Source organism: Bombyx mandarina, chromosome 19, assembly GCF_030267445.1.
Source record: "Bombyx mandarina strain Sakado chromosome 19, ASM3026744v2".
Taxonomy (NCBI): Eukaryota; Metazoa; Arthropoda; class Insecta; order Lepidoptera; family Bombycidae; genus Bombyx; species Bombyx mandarina.
Genome location: NC_143225.1, coordinates 6,454,424 through 6,474,943, shown reverse-complemented (window position 1 = coordinate 6,474,943; position 20,520 = coordinate 6,454,424). Strand labels below are relative to the sequence as shown.

At 40.5% G+C, this 20,520-nt stretch overlaps 1 protein-coding gene and 1 non-coding gene across 2 annotated transcripts in view; one reads left to right on the top strand and one right to left on the bottom strand.

Annotated features, from left to right (window-relative positions):
- Positions 1 to 20,520, bottom strand: part of LOC114243744 (uncharacterized) — a 50,956-nt gene that overhangs the window by 7,479 nt on the left and 22,957 nt on the right. The window contains exons 2-5 of the mRNA XM_028175348.2: positions 7,307 to 7,565; positions 5,881 to 6,033; positions 5,269 to 5,379; positions 4,963 to 5,096 (exon numbers count right to left, since the gene is read on the bottom strand). Coding sequence (XP_028031149.2) covers positions 4,963 to 5,096; positions 5,269 to 5,379; positions 5,881 to 6,033; positions 7,307 to 7,439 — 531 coding nt within the window. The 5' untranslated portion in view covers positions 7,440 to 7,565. The remainder of the gene's footprint in view (positions 1 to 4,962; positions 5,097 to 5,268; positions 5,380 to 5,880; positions 6,034 to 7,306; positions 7,566 to 20,520) is intronic.
- TRNAE-CUC (transfer RNA glutamic acid (anticodon CUC)) lies at positions 5,143 to 5,214 on the top strand. The gene has a single exon. It is a non-coding gene; the product is annotated as a tRNA-Glu (tRNA).

The window sequence follows — 20,520 nt, the reverse complement described above, 5'->3', positions numbered from 1 at the left end:
GTCCAATTACTAAACTTTTCAATGGTAGGTGGGTTCGTTTTAATAACGCTATCAAAATACTTTATGTTAACGCCTCGATGATGGGACGAAAGCAAATGAGATTTTAGCAGTAGCGTACCCTGCAGCAAATTAGTTTTTTTATCTCCCATCTCAATTACATTGACACGAGCGTAATAAAATACTGTCTCGGAAACGCGTTGATCTGAATATAATATGTACCAATGTTTTAATTTCACGATGAGGACTGTATGGGTTTTCGATACTTAAAATAATGTTGCATATTTATGCTCTACAAAAATCTCTGATCAATACCTAATTAGCAGTTCTGAATAAATTGCGGTAAATATATATATTTTAATTTATTTTTTTATTATTTTAATATTCTACATAATAATATGCATAACTAGCTGACCTAATAAAATATCTAAACTGTATAATATATAAAATGTATAAAATAAATTTAAAACAAACAAAAGGAATCCGTCCGACGGAGGACACATCAAAGGAAAAACAAAATTGTTATTTTTATTTAATTCCGAGCATTTTCATATTTATCTACCTTTTAAAGCTTCTCTGGACTTTCACAAATAATTCAAGAGTAAAATTAGCCAAATCGGCCCAGCCGTTTTCGAGTTTTAGCGAAACTAACGAACAGCAATTCACTTTTATACATATAGATAGATAATATAACATAAAAAGCATTGCAAAAAATACGAATAGGTTTATTATGGATTATAATCGTTTTAGTAATTAACAACTATCTAAACTATTATATTTATTTAACACAAAAGTATAAACTTTAAACGTTTCTATAATTTGGCAAAGGACTTTTTTCAGTTTTATACGGGTATTATAACATTTACAACACAAAATCCAAATAAACAGTTTCTCTTCGTTTCCCTCCTATTTTTATCTACTGTCAATTTCTTTTTTGCTGCTAGTCCCTAAAAAGGGGGAATGATTCTCGGGACAATTCAATTGACATGTAGATTTTACGTAATCATACGATTTCTACGAATCTACATGTCAATTGACCGATGGTAGGACCTCTTGTGAGTCCGCGCGGGTAGGTACCACCACCCTGCCTATTTCTGCCGTGAAGCAGTAATGCGTTTCGGTTTGAAGGGTGGGGCAGCCGTTGCAACTATATTTGAGACCTTAGAACTTATATCTTAAGGTGGGTGGCGCATTTACGTTGTACGTTTGTCGTTGTCCACACATCTAAGCAGTAAAAAAATATGTCAATAAATATTTTTGAAAATGAATTGGTAATAATTGGGAAATGTTGTTCAACGATGAAACCGCAGACACGATTGGTCTGTAATAAAAGTATTAGCAGTCCATTGTAAATACGATTATTCGGAGAAAAAAAACTCTAAATACGAGTGCCAGAAAACCTGACAATGGCCTTTGATTTGTTGACAACACATTCAACGTGATTACGGTACGATTGGCACAAAAATGTATTCAGCGTTTTTTTCTAGGTTCAGTAATTTTGCAAACAGTATATGTAAATTTATATTTCACTAGAGGTCCCGCAGTAGTCGAAATTCGACTATAATTAATTGGAATTGTGAGTTTGTACACTATTATGATTGTATTTTATACTTCTATAACCACAAATTTCGCCAAGACTACACTATAAAAAATATTAACGAAGACAAACGAACAATATTTAATCTCAATTTGACAACAGACGTCAAGAACCAAAGTTTGACAATAAATAGTATGCATGCGTGTGTGCGTCAAATACACGATATGTAGTGTGTGTAATGTTTTCATTATTGATTTAATGTATCTTTTACGCATTATTTAAAAAAAATATTAGCATTGTGCACTTCTTCTCTATAATCTCTATAAGTGTGGAAAATTTCATACTCCTCCGTCCGCGCAATTTTCGTAAAAAGGGATACAAAGTTTTTGCTTCACGTATTATTACATAGATTTCTAAGTAAGAGCCGGTTCTTAACTGTGATGGCATGTAGGCAGTGTAACGACATGACTGTGCATCCATGATTCGTTTTGTGATAGCAACTTGTATTGCGGTAATCTTAGGTAGACTTATGCAGGTGGATGTGTCGGATAATGTTTGAGATTTCGTCTCGTAAATATTACAGTTGCTTTAGGCTCAAATGTTGCTTTTAGAGTACAACATAAGTACAGTAAAAGATCTTAATTCGCCGGATTATGGGTTCCGTAAATATGCCGCGAATACAGAAACCGGTGAATATGGAATGGTAACGCGGTAACCGGACGAAACCAATACTGTGGCGATATCATTTAACAACATACTTTAAGCATAGTTGTAATAAAGTCTATTTTGCTTTTTGAATGAAACTTCTTTAGGCGCATGAGGGTAAAATTTTTACAGATGTAACGTCACGCAGGTATGCAACGGAAGTATCGAAAAAGAGAGAGAGAGAGAGCGATCGATTGTGTGGAGTTAGAACGCTTGCCTACGTTTTCCGCTAGGGGCGCTGTTCCAACTACATGCAAAATTGAGTTAACTTTTACGATATCGGGAACGTTAAAAAACTCGCATTAAGCACACAGAACGTTTTTACCCCAATTTCGTAAACGTTCCAAGCTATAACGTTTTTTAATGTTAAAGAATCTCTCGAAAACAAGTTTACTCCGAGAGCCTCTTCACGCGTAGTGGTTTCGCTGGCGACAACTACCCGAACCGTACCGAAACACGAAACACACTGGACCACTAATAAAACACCGCGGTTGCTCTTCGGGATTATATTTATTACAAATATTTACGACTGCTTTTTTTTTCTTCCTACCTATGCTGATAGCCTTGAGAGGCTATATCAGCTTTACCTTAGCGTGTAGGTGAGCTCACGGAGCTCAAATCGGAAGTGTTGCTAACACTGACCCTAGCAAGAGCAGTGCTTCGCGGAATCTACCACGTGATCGGAAACGCAACCCACTGAGAAGATCCGGCAAGAAACTTTGTGGGCTGTGTCTATGGGTTAATTCACTCGTCGAGCCCTTCGTCGCGTTACGACTGCAGGCTGCATTGGTGGGGTCGTTTGTTATGTTATAAGCTCAGTCAGGTGAACGACGTTCAACACGTAAATACCGCCACTGACCTTGGGACACGAGTTCTAAATCTCAGTTCTGTGGTACAACGACTGCCCTACCCCTTGATACCGGAGCGCATTACTGCTTCGCGGCAGGAATAGGCAGGGTGATGGTACCTACCCGTGCGGACTCACAAAACGTCCTACCATCAGTAAGCTTTAGAGTGTTACAACACTTTTTTTTCGGCTGCGATTGTTCATAATGTTTAATACATAAACAATGTCACTTGTGGGTAGACCAAACTGCAGTTTGTATTTGCCACATAGTACCTGAGTTATAATAAACATGTTCAAGTTAAAAAAACCGTAACATACTCGTGACGTACAAAAAGACACATAATGCATTTCTTTAGTGTGAATACATTTTATAGCGCGTCCTTGCGTCCGGTCTGCATTTGGCGCAGACAGTAATAAACTGTTTATGAGCTCGAAAAGTTAAACAAACGCCTTATGGATCTACCGCAGATTTAGATGTTCGCTATGTCGATTCTGTGCTGGAAGAGATATTTCGAGACAACATTGAATTACAAGATGTGACATGGATATAATTGCTGTCGTCCATAAGAGACGGTAAATTACTGCGATTGTAAGCTAATCTGCCTTCTGATAATGAGAAAAAAAAGTATATGTTCTAAAATGAACTGAAACAGTTCGATAGTGTATGTTTAAAAAAACATTCAACAGATAAATACTAGAACTATGACGTCTACGAATTGACGATCAAGCTAAACCGACAATAATTAAATTCACGGCAGACGAAAAGGTCAACGAACATTCTAAAAAAAATATTAAAATGTCGCATCTAGGAACTCTATATCTCTATATATTCTGAGTAAACACAGACTTGCTCCACATTACGATGTCCAGTTTTCGATAAAGATCTTCTTATTCGCTTCAAATTTTAATACGGCATTATGATAATTATAACAAACACTAAATTGGATCATTAAGCTTCGCCATATTAAGCAGCGAATATAATTACCTATGCACTGATAAGTTTTGTGAATAAAATGGAAACGTACAGTCCTTGGGTGGTAAATGTTATGAAAAATGTTTACCCTCATTGGTGGTCTCTTATCTGTGTGGTGGGCGGCTCTTTTAAGAATCAATTCGAAGACCAAAATTATAATTTCCAAAGGGATTTTATTGGTTTTCGGCTCTTAGTGTTCTGTCCCGAATTCGGCCAAGTTGATACGGCTGCACTGCCTATTTGTACCGAAAAAGTACCTTGGTTCGTTTTCAATTTTGCGGTCAAAAAAAGTAACGATTTCATGAATTTAAACTTTCTCTAATTTTTCATATACATTTTTTTTGTTTAGGCATGTTCAGAATAAAAAATGCTTCAGCACAATCAATTTAATTAATTAATTTAACAATGTTTATGAATATATAGTTATAGGACCACGTGCCTGTTGTCATGACAACAAATTTACTGTACTTATTTACTTATAATTACTTTTTATTATATTAATACTTATAATTACGGTAACGTTAAGGTTATGTAAATTAAATCAAATAACTCGCTTTTGGCCCCAAATTTAAAAACGACTCCCTTACGTTATTATTGCAGTAGCCCGTGTCTACTTTCTGTGCAGTGTTCGTGGTGGTTGAGGTTTTTGTTTTATTACTTGATGGGTGGACGAACTCACAACCCACCTGCTGTTAAGTGGTTACTGGAGCCCATAGACATTCACAACGTAAATGCGCCACCCACCTTGAGATATAAGTTCTAAGATCTCAGTATAGTTACAACGGCTGCCCTACCCTTCAGACCGAAACACATTACTGCTTCACGGCAGAAATAGGTAAGGCGGTGGTACTTACCCACGCGGACTCACAAGAGATCCTACCACCAGTAAAATTAATGCTTTACCTGCAAGAACGTGCTGCCTTCATCGCGATACAAGCCAAATGGGACATCATTGTCTATGACGTCACGTAGGTTCACCCATCCTGACGCAGTTAGGTATTGAGCACTTGTTACCGCACAAATGGCATCTTCAACATCTGTAAGATAATGTATAAGAATCTTTATTTCGATCTGAAAGTATGATCCGATATGGTCTAGTGGCTAGGATACCTGGCTCTCACCCAGGAGGCTCGGGTTCGATTCCCGGTATCGGAAATTCTTTTTTTTCTTTTTTTTATTAAAGCGACGATTATTAAAACCCATATTTACCTGTGAATATTATTTCTTTTGAAGGATAAATAATTTGTCCTTTCAATGGAAGAAAGACGAACGGTATCAGAGGTTTTGTTCCGTCCCGACCGAATTTCGCCATAAGACATTCTGAAATGATGAAACAAAAATGTATTGGTAATTTTCGAAGTGCACCTGTCCCGATAATTAAATATTTTTTTTAAAGACTTATAAACATAGGCAGGAAGGATATCAGTTTTTATCACGGTCAGTAGCGCCATCTTCTGATATTATTAACTAACGCGTTTGGATAGCATACTTCCTCTTTAGTATAGATGGAGTAAAACACAGCCCTGTTTCTATTCATATTTTACTTTCAACAAATTCACACACGCATTTTAAAACATCTTGATTTCAATTTTAACATAATAGAAGTAAACTAAACAATAAAAATCTAATGGATGTTATTATACATATAAACCTTCCTCTTCAATCACTATAGTTATATCTATTAAAAAAAAAACGCATCATTATCCATTGCGTAGTTTTAAAGATTTAAGCATACATAAGGATATAGGGACAGAGAAAGCGACTTTGTTTTATACTATGTAGTGATTAGAGTTGATTAGAGCAATATCAAGGAAATAATACCATCAAGTTGATTGATGCATACGCGCTGATCCTCGCGGAAAACCGGATTTTGTCGGCGGCATCGGCACATGCATGATGAGCTGTCGCCACCCATTGCGGCCAACGCCGTCCCGTGGGAAATCTCCATGCAACGTGTGGGACCACAATCGGTTCCTAAAACCAACAACAAGATGTTCATGGGCGCCCTTAAATATCACTTTAAACTATAAACCGTAACATGGATACTACCCAGATTTAAAACTATATCAACAACCATCTCTACTAACTAATAAAATTGATATTAAAATTCACTAAATTTATTTCCAAAAGCATTTTATGAATGAAAAATAAAAGTGTACCTATTTAAAAATCTGAACTGTGAAATTGCTTTTCTATTATTCATTAATAGTAATAATGATGATTGATATCATTAATTCATTTTAAAATAAATCAAAGCAATCCCATCTTATTTTCTATGCTTGGTGAATTTCAGCTTTACTTATGCTATATTAAAACAGTTCATTCTGTTTTATTGTCTAACTTTATGAAAGCTTTTTTTAAATGATGCTTTAAACATGTTTTTATATATCAATGGCTTTAAAGATCTTCGTTTATTTTGTTATCTATTTAAAATATTTACAGAATAATTTGTTAGTTTAATAATTAATAAAGTTTTGTGGGTTTATATTTGCGATTCAAGTAAAATGATAATCAATGGTAATCATTGATAATCAATGATAATCACTGGTGGTAGGACCTCTTGTGAGTCCGCGCAGGTAGGTACCACCGCCTTGCCTATTTCTGCCGTGAAGCAGTAATGCGTTTCGGTTTGAAGGGTAGGGCAGCCGTTTTAACTATACTGAGATCTTAGAACTTATATCTCAAGGTGGGTGGCGCATTTACGTTCTAGATGTCCATGGGCTCCAGTAACCACTTAACACCAGGTGGACTGTGAGCTCGTCCACCCATCTAAGCAATAAAAAAATTGTAATGAATTCAATCTGTAGTAAAATGTCTACTTTACATGTTTTTTTTCTGTAAAGGTACCTAATAATACAAAATTTTGCAATAGGTAGCATTAAACTGTCTGGAACATTAATCTTCTTTTTCTCCACCTTATCCCACTTATCTTATGTCTGGAACATTAATAGGATATCAAAATAGTACCATTGAGTCAGTTGTAACTAAATTGATTAAATCTGATAGCGCTGTCTAAATAGAATACTTAAAAAATAAATACTGGATAACAGATGTGTGTATGTTTTTTGAGTAAGTTAGCCTTCGAACCCGAAAATAATTTAGTACCTATTCAACGAATTTTCGACTACTCGGCCATTAAAAAATAAATATATATCACGGAATACACGAGCATGACGTTCCAACCATTTGGGTCGGGTACTATTAATTAATTATCAAATAATTAATTCATTTAATAATCATTACTTACCAATCAATGAAAATAAATCGCCTGTGGCCAATCGAGTTACGTTGGCTAGCGACATCTCTCCGATTGGATTGGAAGCGCAAAGTGAAATAATGGCCAAGCAGAAAATGAGTAGTAGCGCCATCTCTTGAGGCATCAAGACAATATTTCTTCAATTATTTTTCATTTTAGTTTCCAGACATTTAGAGAGATAGCGCAATTTTTCACACTTGAACATATTGTGAAGATCCCCCGATTGTATTCGAAGGGCTTTCGCCATTTCCTGTAAACAATTAAAGAGATTAGAATTTACCTAACTTCAATAAATCATAATTAAAAAATCTTACACCAACTGTATTACGTAACTATCTTCGATTATATTATATTTAAGCTTATATTTTTCGTAATTTATTATCCTCCACAAAATTAAAATTATTGTTTCACATTTCTTTGTGATTGCAATCGTGTAACGGATCACATGTAATTCCCCATTTGCTTTTAATATTCTCTTTACTAACAGAAAACAGGCGACCGCGCGATCAACTAAGCAGAATGAGCAACAAAAAGCGTCCACTTTCCGAAAAAAAAGCAGGGTTGTTTGCAGTATACAGTTTTTAGAAAAATGAAATTCGTGAGTAGAAGAACCTCATCCGTAGTTCAGATTTTATGTACCTAATTATTTTATGTCATTCGTTTTATACTTTTGCCAAATAAGATGGGTGAAAATATAGCAGACGGATAGCGGCTACATAGATATTACGACTTATCTACCGTTCCCTGCTTCTAGCCATGGAAGTCTCATTTAAATTAGGAGGACGAAATTCTTGATTGCTTCGCGGTTACTGGAGCCCATAGACATATACAACGTAAATGCGCCACCCACCTTGAGAAATAAGTTCTAAGGTCTCAAGTATATTTACAACGGCTGCCCCGCCCTTCAAACCGAAACGCATTACTGCTTCACGGCAGAAAAAGGCGGGGTGGTGGTACCTACCCGCGCGGATTCACAACAGGTCGAACACAGTATTACGTAGGTATACTTTTTACAGACGTTATATTAGGGCGTATTGTTAGCCCGCACGTGTAAGTACCTACCACCGTCCTGCGTATGTCTTTCTCGAATGCACAATGCACAAATCCACATGTTATTAATATTTATCGCGACAGGAAAAAAACACGCGAGAAACATAAAATTACAACTTTTCTCGGCAAAAATCTATAATTTAAAGGCAAATCACAAAAGGAGTACGTCGCTTTAAAAACCATAGATAGGTACTGCGGTTTATTTGTCAAAAGGTCAAATTGCTCTATAGTAATTATTACCGTTATGATGCCTACTTATGTACCATGGACTTAATATAAGATCGTTTGGAATTATGAAATATTCATTATGGTAAATATACGATATGTAGGTACACAATCTGACGTTTTACGTCATTCGTTACAAGCTTTTGATTGCAATGTATGTCTGTTTGTTTAATGAAATCTTGTAACGAAATTAGACTATGTATTTAGATACAGATGTCATAATTCAAGGTAGGTGGCCGCGTTAACGCTGTGAATTGTGATGCTTTACTCCATTTCGTGCTCCACACGACATTTACTCGTTGGTAATATTTGGATGATAATGCATTTTTATGGTAAGCATGACCTGAATCTACATTCAGGGTTATCTCGATACGATAGAGGAAGCCCACCATTGTATTTTGATAGCCGGCTCTAAGATTTACTATGTCCGTTGCTGCACTTAGATTTGGTTCATATCTGGTTGGTTTTTTATATATTTTATAAACTTTATCTGATCTGAGGGAGGAAGAGGTCGACCGAAGAAGACACGGATGGAGTGTGTGAATGACGATATAAGAGAAAGAGGAGTGAGTGTTGAGATAACGGTTGATAGAGGAGTTGATAATGGAATTAGTTTTCTATTTCTGAAATATAATAGTGTTTTTTCTTTTTCTATTTATTTATTGCCTTTTTGGGCAGACGAGCAAACGGCCCACCTGATGGTAAGTGGTCACTGCCGCTCATGGACGTCAGCAATGCCAGGGGCAGAGCGAAGCCGCTGCCTACCATAAACTACTCTCCGCAAGCAAGCCTCGTTTGAAGAAGGACATGTCACAGCGCTCGGAAAACACCGTGGAGGGGAGTTCATTCCAAAGCCGCATGGTACATCTACAACGTAAATGCCGCCATCCACCTCGAGACACTAGTTCCAAGTCTCAGTTTTACAGTGTGATGACCAGCGGATAAGTATTTTTTTACATAAACATGTTTCGGATTCTTCGCGATGTATAAAAAATACGTCCATGAAACATGCAGTATACAATATTCGTGTTACAAACATCTGAAATTGCTTTAAAAATGAATATTCAAATTCAATGGACAATACGGAATCGATATGTCTTCTCTCTGAATGATTAAGAGGTGCGCGATAAAGCATTTTAATTACGACAAAGATGGAATTTTTAACGATCCGGCGAATTTAATAATATGAAAATTAAAATCACAGAGATTCTAGCTTCCAATGTATCGTTAGAACTTATGGGGTGTCAATTATATCGTGATTGATGGCGGATAGAAATCAGTCTGTGTTTTTATTTGTAATTAAAAATTGAAATTTATATTTGAAACTCATGTGCAATTGGTAATTTTTTAAATAAAAGTAAACATAATAAGTGCTTCTAATACAAACCAAAAAAATATACAAGACCAACGGACTAGGTTCAGTAAAATTCATAAAACTTAGTTTTTTTTTTTATGATTACTAGTGGGCCCGATGCCTTTCCAGTTTCACCAGGACAGGTTGGCGAGCACGGGCTTAGCCAGGCGGGATGGGATTTGCCAACATCTACACGAGCGCCTCCAAAGGAGACCTAATAACTCAAGATCAGCTGCTTCGCGAATGAATCTACTACCGGATTGGAATCGTGATCCGCTGAAAAGATGCTTGATGCTTAGGTTAAGTGGCACTTCGAACTCTTTGCCGAGTCTGCTCCTAGTGTTAGAGCTGAAGGCATCTAATGCAAGAGCTATTTATTGGAACTGATAGATCCGTTAGGACGTGTCTAGGGCAGATTTTCTAGTACAGTTAAGTGCTATAGGAAACAATCGGACTATCAATTTGTCAAACCGGAATAGCGTTATATAGTAACAATCAAATTAAATTCTATTCTGTTCAGCAATTACAGTGCCGGACTATCTCAGATCGAATGCAAATAAAAAATCATAACCGATTTCACACCGTTGACCCGGTGCCTTCATACTTGACCTCTGTTTTATAACGACGTTCTAAACTTTATCGTTTACATAAAATAAAAACTTTAATTACACCATTACGTATGTCTTAACGACTGATAGAGAAATGTTTGTGCCGCAGACCGCCATCGTTTTTGGAACAAATTAATAAACACGCAAATTAATATTTTCGCATTCTAATCATAAATAAGATCAATTCAAGGTTGGTAATCTCGTTCTTATTCTAGGGGTTGAGTTATTATTATTGAGTTATTATTATGAGCTATTATTCTAGTGGCTTGCCTGTGCCCTTTTATTGCTGATTCCTTCTTATTCTAAGGGTTGAGAGTTATTATTATTGAGTTATTATTATGAGATATTATTCTAGTGGCTTGCCTGTGCCCTTCTATTGCTGATAGGCACGAGCGACCGTGGTTAGTCAGCGTGAAGTGGACCGTAAGCTCGACAATTTATCAATAGCCTTAAAGTTTCAAAGACATTCGAACAAGTAAACAAAACAAAATTTCTTAAACAGCTTAAGTTACAAGCGATAACATAAACTTAGAAAGCAATGAATCATCTAATTGTAATGCGACCTCCCTGGCTATTGTCTAATACAACGCGCACACCAGAATTGTCTTACTCTTTTATCATAATAAATCCATCCCAACATTATTGACATTTGAAAGCTTTTCAAAATCATTTTTCACTTTTATCTCAATTATCAAGGCCTTTCTAAGGTGAGGTAGCATTTTTGTTTTATTAAGACAAGGAATAAGTAACAATTCACAATTGCGGTGGGTCGGTATCGTTATGATCTCCAAATGTTTTTATTGTAATAACAATAGTGGTTTTTTGTTTAACAGTGGAGAGTCATTGGGTCTTTCTCTGTTCTCTACTGTACTTTTCTTGAAGAGTATTCTGATGAACTTCGTCGAAATAGAACCGATATTATTTTTAATAATTATTTAATTCAATCTACACAGAAACAAACCACTGAATATTTTACGCGTTCTGATCTGCATTTCAGTTCAAAAATACGTTAATATCAAATCTAATTAAGTATTAATTATTTATTAATTAGGTACAGTCTAGATCAGTCTAGTAAATTAGTTTTTCGTCCTCAGTTGCTCTCGCGTGGAACTAATTTTATTTATATCTCGAGATCCGTGTTCAGCAGTGGGATGAAAATTTCACCCCATCCGTCATCAACTGATTTAGGCTCAAAAGGCGCCTTACCATCAGTAATTACGCAAATTACATATTTTCTGGTTTAATGTTTATTATACTATGTTATTATTATATATATAGTGCTATATATAGCTTTTATATAGCTATTTTTATATAGTGCTATATATAGTTATATATATAGCTTTATAGTGTAATTTGCGGGATTTCAATTGTGGATATTCGTATTGCTAACTACGAATACATCCGCCGGCTTATCCTTTAGACCACGTCGGCTTAGATATGTTTATATCATATACACATATAGTAGAGTAATTATAGGCATACATACATTAATAATTAAAAAAAATATCCTAGTTTAAGGAATCGATTTAAGAGACGCAAACTACGCGTGTTATACTGTACGAAATGAAGCTTGATTTTTAAATAATTTTTATTTAGAATGATCTAACGGTATCGAGAAGAAATCCGCTAAAAACCTGAATAGATCTTAGTAATAATTTCAAGACATCTTGCATATGCATAAGTCCCGAATAACATTCGAAACGTCTCATTATTGGTCTTAATTTGTATTTACATATACTAGAGGTCCCGCAGTAGTCGAAATTCGACTATAATTAATTGGAATTGTAAGTTTGTACACTATTATGATTGTATTTTATACTTCTAGAATCACAAATTTCACCAAGGCTACACTATAAAAAATATTAATAAAGACAAACAATATTTAATCTATTCTCAATTTGACCACAGACGTCAAGAACTAAAGTTTGACAATAAATAGTATGCATGCGTGTGTGCGTCAAATACACGGTATGTAGTGTGTGTAATGTTTTCTTTATTGATTTAATGTATCTTTTATGCATTATTTAAAAAAAATATTAGCATTGTGCACTTCTTCTCGATATTCTCTATAAGTGTGGAAAATTTCATACTCCTCCGTCCGCGCAATTTTCGTAAAAAGGGATACAAAGTTTTTGCTTCACGTATTAATATATAAATTTCCTTTGTACTTGTTTACCAGAATAATAAATTCATCGCTGCTTATGATTGACAATTAATTGACGTGTACGCTGGCAAGCATTGTATGCAAATAAAATATTTAGAATTGTCATTATAAGCAAAGCGATTTACACAAAACGTTATTTTAAAGGTATCCGTGAGAACAATAGTGATCTCTGTCAATGTCACGCTTTCACTGCTTCCAGTAACAGTATTCGACAAGGTTGTTTTTTAAAACAACAAACAATAACAAATAAGTCTCTATTCATAAAACTTCGTTCATATTATGTCACGGTGTTTCAGTAATTTAATCAAGAAATCTAAATATGTTCTACGAGTATTATAAATTAAACCAAATTTCAAAATAAACATTCTATATTACTGGTGGTAGGACCTCTTGTGAGTCTGCACGGGTAGGTACCACCACCCCGCTTATTTCTGCCGTGAAGCAGTAATGCGTTTCGGTTTGAAGGATGGGACAGCCGTTGTAACTATACTGAGACCTTAGAACTCTCAAGGTGGGTGGCGCATTTACGTTGTATATATCTATGGGATCCAGTAAACACCAGGGACCTGTGAGCTAGTCCACCCATTTATGCAATAAAAAATATTCATTATTTGTTCGAAAGAGAAGAAATTATTTTCATAAAATAACAGTCAGTTAATAATTAATAAAAACGTAATCATTATTGCAAACAGTCAATTATAAAAACAAACAAATTATTTTATTTGAAAATCGAAAGTTCAATATCTACACTGAATGTTTAAATTAGCACCCTTAATTGGTCAGGTTGAGTTCCATTCGTCCTAATAAAATATTATTGCATTCCTAGATAGCATTTATAGTTAGCTGTAAAGTTAAATTAATGTTGGATATATGGATTTATGTATGGATGCTTAGAATTCAATATTACATCATATGAAATTACATAGCCCTTGCTCACTGAACTGACTCCTCGACGTCAAAGTTAAATCGCTTTAAAAAAGCAAAATTTTGACAGCATATTGCCATGCTATAACCAACCTCATAGACATCAGTTCGTGAACTCACCTTGAGACCTGAGGCATTCACATCTGTACTATAAATAGGTAACCACTTAACGCCGATTGAGCTCTAATTTCGTCACCACATCAAGTTAAAAAAAGACGTCGCGGATTGATTTTTTGATAAAAATTTACGGTCGGTACGCAGCGGCTTGTCTCTGCCCCTGGCATTGCTGCAGTCCATAGGCGACGGTAACCACTCACCATCAGGTGGGCCGTATGCTCGTCTGCCTACACGGGCGATAAAAAAAAAACGTACCGAACGATTTCAATAAAAATCGATTTTTAAGAAGTAAACTCTCAAGAACTAGTCTTGTGTGTATGTCACTTTTGTGTATGCGTAAAACTTACTCAATCGAATGTGATACTGTATGAACGAAATACAAGATGTAATTAGTTTAAAATTCTGTTTATATCGTATACTTACACCGCAAGGCCGCGGTGATTTCACAAACAAATTGTTGTGAAATTACGAAGCGAATTAAAGCAAGAATTTGTTTTTTTTTTAAAACAAGCAATTACGCTCTTCAGTATACGTCATAATGGATAGTTGACAAGTTCGTAAAGATATCATAAATGTAAATAATAATTAGTAAACTCCCGCCTTAGAGAAACCAAATTCTATTGTTTTATTGTACTTATATAGAACGCTACAGAAAGGACGCTACAGAACCCTAAAACGCGACTAAAAATATAAAAACAACATTTCATTTCGATGCTCTGTAACATTTAAGTGTCTCTTTATTATTATTTTTATTGCATAGATGGGTGAAAGAGCTCACAGCCCACCTGGTGTTAAATGGTTACCGGAGCCCAAAGACGTCTACAACGTTAATGCCGCCATCCACCTTGAGATATGAGTTTTAAGGTCTCAGTATAATTACAACAGCTGCCCTTTCAAACCGAAACGCATTACTGCTTCTCGACAGAAATAGGCGGGGTTAGCGAAATATCTCACCAAAATGTACATCATCAGAGTGTCGTTTATCCCAAAAAGCTAATTTTACAATGCTTATATTGACATGAGAAATGTTGGTATACGCCAGAAACTATAATGCGCTACCAAGGATTATTTATTTTGCAACAAAAAATATGCAAACTTAATACATATCATTGTACTACTATGAAATAATAGATTCGGACTACGAAACAGAAACAAGCTTTTAAACGAATAAAATTAGGTATGCTGACATCATAATTTAATTCAAAAGAACTTGACACTACTTTTGGTTAGATAAACTAGTTTTATCGAAATAGATTAGCTCGTTTGATAATGAATATGAAAAATTAACACAAAGAGAATCGAACAGTATCTAGTGAATCACGAACCTCATACCAAGTTATTTTCCTATTGAAATACATACTAAAACACCTTTAAGCTATTGCATAGATTTTATCGCGGGCCTTGAGCGCGGCTTGAGAGCGGAATCGTGAAATTCCGTAACAAAAAAAACTTCCACCCCTCACTACGCCTACTACGTAGCTCGCGTTCAACATATTCACACGTTGCGCTTGTGTAGTGTTTAAAGTAAGAAGTCTAAACACCGATTTATGTTTTTTTTTTTTTTTTTTTTCCTACCTATGCTGATAGCCTTGAGAGGCTATTTCAGCTTCGCCCTAACGTTAGTAGGTGAGCTCGCGGGGCTCAACCGGAGAGTTGCTAACACTGACCCTAGCAAGAGCAGTGCTTCGCAGAATCTACCACCGGATCGGAAACGCGACCCACTGAGAAGATCCGGCGAGAAACTCAGTGGGCTGTGTCTATGGGTTAGTTCGCTCGTCGAACCCTTCGTCGCAAGCGACGGGTTCGACGAGGACGGTGACCGGTGCTTGTGGTGCCTAAAAGCACCGTTAATGGATCAGGAGGATCCGTAATGACGTGCTTTGGGCGACGTCGACGGTTTACCATTCGGTCTACTGGGTCGGGTATGTAATTTCCAGCGGCTACGATGAGAGGGTTCTCATGTCGTGCCGCCTTCTCAAAATGGCGCAGCGATGCCGACTGTAGATACTTACTAAGGGAGTCGAGCTCCAGGTCGTCGTGGAGATCCACATTCCTAAGGAACCAAGGCGCTCCGACGGCTATCCTGCAGAATCGTGATTGAATAACCTGAAGGGATTTCAAGTTGGTGCGGGCTGCGTGAGCGAACACTACGCTTGCATACGTCATGACGGGGCGTATACAAGTTTTGTAGAGAGTTACCTTATTTCGGAGGGACAGTTTGCTTCGACTACAAAGCATTGGATAGAGTCGTCCTAGAATAAACGCGGCGCGGTCGCGTACCGTTTTTATATGGGGACGGAATGTCATCCCTCTGTCGAGGGTGACGCCTAGATATTTGACCTTCGAGACCCACGGAATGGGCTGGCCAAAGAGAGTGATGGGACTAACGGCGGAGGTGTTTGCGCGCCTACTACGGAGTGGGATGCTCGAAGTGATGTTCGGAGGGCGACCCCTTTTGAAGAGCACCGCTGCGCTTTTCGTGGGGTTGATGTCTATTCGCCACTTCCGGAACCACTGTCCCAGGGTGGCTACTGCGATCTGGAGTCGCCGATGAAGCAGCGACATCTTCCTACACGAGTAGTAGATAGCCGTGTCGTCGGCGAAGAGCGCTAGATGGGTCTCCGGAGACCGGGGTATATCATTGATATACAAACTAAATAATAACGGGGAGAGCGCGGAGCCTTGCGGGACTCCGGCGGTCAGTTGACGGGGACGAGAACGAGTTCCCTCTACTCGATATCGAAACGAACGGTTCGACAAGAAGTCTCGTATGATGAGCACGAGTCTGTCTGGCACTCCCATGTTGTACAGTTTATAAATTAAACCGTTGTGCCAGACTTTGTCGAACGCCTTCGCGATGTCGAAGAAGAGGGCGCCGGTCGGGATTTGTTTACGCCTATTTAGTCCTATCAGAATGTGCTCCGTGAGGCGGTGCACTTGTTGTACGCACGAGTGTTTAGAGCGGAATCCGAACTGTTCGTCAATGAGAATTTTGTTCGCGGTAACAAAATCCCAGAGGCGTTTCCTAAGGAGCCGTTCGTAAATTTTTCCTATCGTCGAGAGGAGACTAATCGGACGGTAACTAGAAGTTTCGTTTGTCGGTTTGCCCGGCTTATGTATACCGATAACGTCCGCTTCTTTCCACACCGCGGGAAAGATGCAGTGCGTCATAGCGGCATTTAAAATTGTAGCCAACATTGCTATCAGTTGGACTGGCAAAAATTTTAGCGCGCGGTTGTGGATGCCGTCGGAGCCGGGTGCCTTCCTAGGTTGGAGGTTGTGGATCGCGTCTCTAACTTCGTCAGTGGTAATGGGGGGTAACGCGTCCGAGGGCGGCAGGGAAGCTCTGCGCTCGACCTCCCTGTCGACTAACTCGGTGTGTTCGGGGTCCGCGTGTTGAGTGCTGGTGGTGCACTGCTCTTGCAGTGCATCGGCCAGCAGCTCAGCCTTGTCATCGTCATCGAATGCCGGTGGTTGGCCTGAAGGGCGTATGAGGGGAGGCATAGTAGCGGTAGTTTCGGATTTGAGAGTCCTAGCTAGTCGCCAGTATGCTTGGTGGGAGGGCGCGAGTTGTTCTAGATAACTATGCCAATTATCGTTACGCGCGTCGCTTAAGCGGGAGTGGACTTCGCGTTGTAGACGACGCATCCGAATCCGGTTTGAATGCGTGGGAAGACGATCGTAGGCCCGGATTGCCGCGTTCCTAACTCTTAAGAGATTCCTAAGATCGGGGGACAGTCTGATGCGGTGGAAGCTGTCCTCCACATCGACTTCTTTTGAAGATCTAATGATCGCGGAAGAGATGTGATCGGTAATGATGTTTATGGATTCGACGGTGTCCTCGGGGGATGGATTCGAATCCGGGCCGCAAGGGAGGATTGGCGGAGCGGCGTCGGCTAGGCACGTGCCCAGTTTATTCCAATCCACCATGGTCCTCGTAACAGTGACTGGGTTGTGAGGGCGACCGAGCTGCATAACGACAGGTCGGTGGTCTGAGTCGAGCTCTGACATTGTTTCGATGGAACGTAAGCGCAGAGTTACGTTCCTAAGCAATGCCAGGTCTATAGTGCTCGGACGGAGCGCGATGTTATACGGATAACATGTTGGAGTTGGGGGACCGACTATTTCAAAGGTGAGGTCGTCTATAAACGCGTCGAGACGCCTACCGTTGACGTTTGTACGATGGCAGTTCCACCTAGTGTGGTGGCAATTTAGATCGCCTGCCAGGATGACAGAGTCTCCCATGCCGAACAGTGACTCGATGTCACTGCTCAGAAGGGGCTTGTCCGGGGGGAGATAAACGGATGCGATGACGATCGGCTGGTGTCCCGTCAGCGAGATACGGCACACTGACGCCTCGATATGTAAGAGCGAGGGAGTATCAAGAGGGACAACGTGCAGGGCCCGTCTATAGTAAATGGCAGTCCCGCCTTTGGAGGCGGTGAGTCTGTCATTCCTAACCATGACGTAGTTCGCGACTTTCGGGTCGCGACGCGAGGGCTTCAGACAGGTTTCCTGCACTAGTAGAATATCTACAAGATTATCGCGGAGGAATTCGAAAATTTGATCGCGTTGCCGCGCGAGTCCGTTAGCATTGTAGAATGCTAACGTAAGGGAATACGGTTTTTCTCTACCTTTTTGCGCCATTGATTACCGGTAAAGATTTTTATAAAGTGCGGGACACGGACTCGTATACGTCCATGTGATCGAACGCGGCCGCGAGTCTCTGTTTGGGGGTTACCGACCTACGTATCGCGTCTGCGAACGATCGCAGACGGTCGAAGTTAACAGCGGTGACGAAGTCGCGCACGAGCGCGAAGTCGTTGACGGCAGAGGGTTGCGGGGGGCGGAACGCGGGCGCGGGGCGAGGTGCGAGCAGGGGCTGGGGCGCGGGGCGTGTCGCGAGCGGGGGCGGGGGTGCGGTTTGCGTTCCCGCCTTCGTATACGGCAGCGGCTTTTTCCACGCTGAAACCGTGGGAACTGCAGCCGGCACGAAGGCAGGTTTCGGCACTGAGGGTGCCGAAGTCTTTGGGCCGACGGTTCGCGGAGCTGGGAGGGTTGAACGCTTGCGCGGAGCCCTAGGACATCCACGGTAGTTCGCGGGGTGCCCTTGCTTAAGGCATAGGACACAACTTGGGGGTTCGGTCGCGGTTTCCCTATCTCTAACGCAATCTAACGTAGCGTGATCGCCGAGGCACTTCACGCAGCGGGGGCGCGCGTGGCAATTACGCGCCGAGTGGCCATATAGCTGGCATCTGTAGCACTGCCCGGGAGTGCCACGTTTATGGGGGGCTTCGATGGAGACCCCGGATAAGCCGCAAACTTTCGAGAGGCATGAAATTTTCTTTTTGGCCTCCGGGGTTGGCTCCAACGCGACAAGAATCATATTATAGGGCTGCTTGCCCCGCCCACTGTGCATCCGATGCACACTAACTATGGGGAGTGACTGAGCGATCAGATCCTCCTTAACGTAGTCGATGTCTAACTCCTTGGGGACTCCGCGTATTACTACTCGGAGCTCGCGGTCCTCCTGAAGAGCATAGGTGTGAAAACCTATTTTCTCCTTTCGGAGGTATGAAGAGAGGGCCCTATGGTCGCCCGGCGTTGCGACCTTTATCTGAATCCCATGCGCGACGTTACGCGCATGGGTGTAATTAATTTTGTTTGCCTGAAGGGCCTGGGATACTCGATTCCACGCTGTCTTCTCTTGAAGTATCAGCGGGGGCGGGGCAGCTACTTTAGGAGCGGGCGCGGGCTTGGGACGCGGTGGTGGGGTTACGCGGCGCGCGGAGTCCGACTCCGGTGTAACTACTACCTTCGGTCGAGAGGCGGGCGCGGATTTCGTTTGTTTTGTTGTGGAGCTCCGGGACTCCACGACGCGAGTACGTTTTTTACCGCGGGTAACCGTTTGGAACCCATCCGAGGTTCCGGGCTGAGGGCTGGGCGCGGATTCAAAGTCCATCTCCGATTCGGTATCGGAGCCTGAACTATTAGAGACAGAGCTATTAGAGACGATCGAGGTCGCGACGGACGAAGTCAGTGAGGCTGACGCAATAGACGCGGGCGCGGGGGTGGGGGTAGCGCTAGGCGCTATGTGAGCCGCATCGTCGGAACGTGCGCTCGAACTTAACGCGGCGGCGGGGGGCGCGCGGCGTGCCTCCGAGGCACGGTTGAAATACGCGGCGACGGACGCGGGGGGGGAGGGATTGCCACGAGAGGCCCTATAGCTGAGATACTCGGCCCTAATTGACGGGTACCTATCCCGGAGGAACCCGACAATGTCCCTAGCACTATCACTGTCGCACACAAAATCTTCGCTCATCTTCGGTCTTCTTGCCCGGGGGGGGTGGCCCCGGGACTTTTGTTGAACTCGCCGAAAGGCGAGGCCCCGGATAGGATTTGTAACCCCCCTGTGCTGCAGGACAGCAAGGAGCAGGGGGGGGGAATGCCTATGCCGTGAAAACGGCAATCGGCGGGGAAAAGGAAAGGAACCCGCTCGGGCTGTATAGTGCTACAGCAGGCAGAATCGCGAGCGGGGGTCTAGTCTTGAAAAAGACTGTTGTTTTTGGGAAGGGTTAGGAAATCGCTAGCCTGTGAGTGCCACAGGAAGCTGAACGTAGCGATTGGTTTTGCCTTGAAAAAGGCAGTTGGTAAAGGGTGGGTTCGCGGTTACAACACTTTAGCGCACAAAAATGGACTCCGATACGCAGATCGCAAGCAACCAACGGATCGGAACGTCCGCACTACCGAATTGTAAGCACGA